Source organism: Vigna angularis, chromosome 2 (assembly GCF_016808095.1).
Source record: "Vigna angularis cultivar LongXiaoDou No.4 chromosome 2, ASM1680809v1, whole genome shotgun sequence".
NCBI classification, from domain to species: domain Eukaryota; kingdom Viridiplantae; phylum Streptophyta; class Magnoliopsida; order Fabales; family Fabaceae; genus Vigna; species Vigna angularis.
The window spans coordinates 34,714,462-34,717,063 of NC_068971.1; the positions used below are offsets into that span (position 1 = coordinate 34,714,462).

A 2,602-nucleotide genomic window follows, 5' to 3' on the forward strand; every position below is an offset into this window, starting at 1 on the left:
CAAAACAGTAACACAATACCGTTTTATATGCCCCTAGTTTTGGAATCTTGATCTTCTCTCTCTTTATCATGTACTAAATATCTTAAATTTCATCCTCAGTTTCTCTTCCTCATGCACTTTTCACTGTTTATTTATTGCCAATATCAACCTATCAATCATCTTCTCCTTCAGGTCAAACCATACAACTGTTTCATTTCCTTTTCAACTTTCTCAATTCTTCAAAAACTGTTTATTGAGAATCTGAAAGAGTTATAAGTAAGAGTTGGTTCTTTATATAATGGAAGGAAGTTTGGTGGATAATGGTGGAGAGAGAGTTGGACGTGGAAACAAGGTTGGTTATGTGAGAAAAGGCATTGGCAAAAAAAGGAAACAGCTTCTTCGCAGGGTTAGGAGGTCAGACATGACTGTTTCAAACACACTTCAGCAGCTCTTTCATTCATGCACAGAAGCTTTCAAAGGTCCTGCCACTGTTCCTTCTCCACAAGATGTTCAGAGATTGCGTCAGATACTTGGTATGATGTTAATCATAATAATACTTGTTGGGTTTTGATCTATTCTTTTTTTCGCATGTTGTCATGTTCTGGAGTCTGTCTGAATTTTGCATGTTTAGTCTATCATAGTTATGAAAATCTATGGTAGAGGCTTTGATCTTTAGTTTCAATATTACACAAAATTTTTGCTCAATTAACAGATTCATTTTCTTAAGAATGCAGAACTGTGTTTTATTTTGTGTCATTCATGTCATTTATATAACATTTTGTTTCATTCCAACTCAGAAAACAATGATATAGCTAAAGATGAAGAAAACTATGACATGCATCAACATTTCTCATGTAGATTGTGATGTATATGTATTCTGGATTTGCAATTTATTGTCTTTTAGAATCTGGGCATTGGTTTTTGGTATCACTTCCTGAATGTATATTCATTTTGACATGTTCTGATTTTTTAATATGTTTCAGATAACATGAAACCAGAAGATGTTGGGCTAAATAAAGATCTGCAGTTCTTCAAGCCTGGAAATGCAGTGAGAGAGAATCAAAGGGTCACTTACACAACCGTGTACAAGTGTGACAAATTCTCAGTAAGTGTTTCATCCTCATTGCTCTCTGATCACCGACCCTCACAAAAAAAATTGCTTCTATAGCTTGCTTGTGTGCTTAAGTAATTATGGTAACACTTTGCATTTTTGTGCAGCTCTGCATCTTTTTCATACCTGAAGGAGGAATCATCCCTCTCCATAACCATCCAGACATGACTGTTTTCAGCAAGCTTCTGTTAGGACTAATGCACATCAAGTCCTACGATTGGATTGACCCAGAGCTCTCTAATGACAACCTCATGCAACAACCATCTCAATGTGAGTTATTTCTCTTAGTTATCATTGAATTCAAGGGTTAAGAAGAAATGTACTTTAATTCTAATTTAATTTTATAAAATCAATTTGTAATGTAAGATGAAGTTTTTATCATTTATAAATTGATTTTATCTCGTGATACTTCCAACTCACTTTCTTTGAAAGCTTATGCACATAGATGATCTTTTTTTTTTTCAGTGAGAATGGCGAAGTTGAAAGCTGATAAGGTGTTCACATCATCTTGTGACACTTCTGTGCTGTATCCAACCACAGGAGGTAACATCCATGAATTCAAAGCCATAACCCCTTGTGCTGTTCTTGATGTCATTGGCCCTCCTTATTCCAAAGAAGATGGCCGTGACTGTTCCTACTACAAAGATCATCCTTGTACTGTTTTCCCAAGTGAGTATCTCTTTCCAAACACATTTATATTGTTTCAAGGAATGACAAAACTACATAGTTTTTTCATGTTATTTTCTCATTATAATTGGATTTCTTCTTGCATTGAAGATCAATACAAGTTAACCAGAAGAAACCCAGTTGTAATGAGATGTTACATCAGTGTGCTTTGAATACTTGTCCTCTTAAAAATGAGTAAATTTCATGAAATCTTGTTTTTTGAATATTGAAAGCAAGAGGGAATCTTGGTATGAGGTTTTGTCCATTTCATTGCAGATTCTGAGCATGTTGAATGACACCTTATTTTCTTGTCTCTGACCATGAATGATTTTACTCTGCAGAAGAAAGGATTGGTGAGGGGAAAGAAGAAAAGGACAAGGATAGTTACGCATGGTTGGAAGAAATTGAAATGCCAGAGAACTCAGAAATGGATGGCATAGAGTACCTGGGTCCAACACCATTTTAGTTTGCTTTAGTTTTTTCAATATATGTAGTATTCTCAACCTTTTGGTAGTAGCATCTCACTGTGTACTACTAACGTTATATGTTTCCGTAGCAGAACAATGCAAAAATCTCATATCACTTTCCTCTTTTGTCAATATTCAAGGAATTACTTTTACTTTGAGATTACATCTTAGTACGTTCAATTTCTCTATCTTTTTCTATCTATAATAACATCATAGGACCTATAGTCATATATATAGAAAACCATGGGCTTAGGCTGTTTATCTCTCAATAATGTTCCATTAATTTGGCTTAGTTGGTTTATTTGTTGTACGGTGTCCACACAATTATAACTTTATTGACCAAGTGGTCATTATAAAGGTTGACTGACTTTTTATGAGT

The 2,602-nt window shown here is 34.6% G+C and overlaps 1 protein-coding gene across 2 annotated transcripts; it reads left to right on the forward strand.

Moving 5' to 3' along the window:
- LOC108328186 (plant cysteine oxidase 2) lies at positions 1-2,381 on the forward strand. 2 transcript variants are annotated; one of them, XM_017562007.2, is made up of 5 exons: positions 1-512; positions 963-1,084; positions 1,198-1,360; positions 1,556-1,759; positions 2,098-2,381. In XM_017562007.2, the coding sequence occupies exons 1-5, from the start codon at positions 278-280 to the stop codon at positions 2,220-2,222; spliced, it is 849 nt and encodes a 282-aa protein (XP_017417496.1). In that variant the 5' UTR covers positions 1-277; the 3' UTR covers positions 2,223-2,381. The 2 variants fall into 2 exon arrangements, with proteins under 2 accessions (XP_017417496.1, XP_052729160.1); XM_052873200.1 differs by having other exon boundaries at positions 84-512; positions 1,556-2,381.
- The last annotated feature ends 221 nt before the right edge of the window (positions 2,382-2,602 follow it).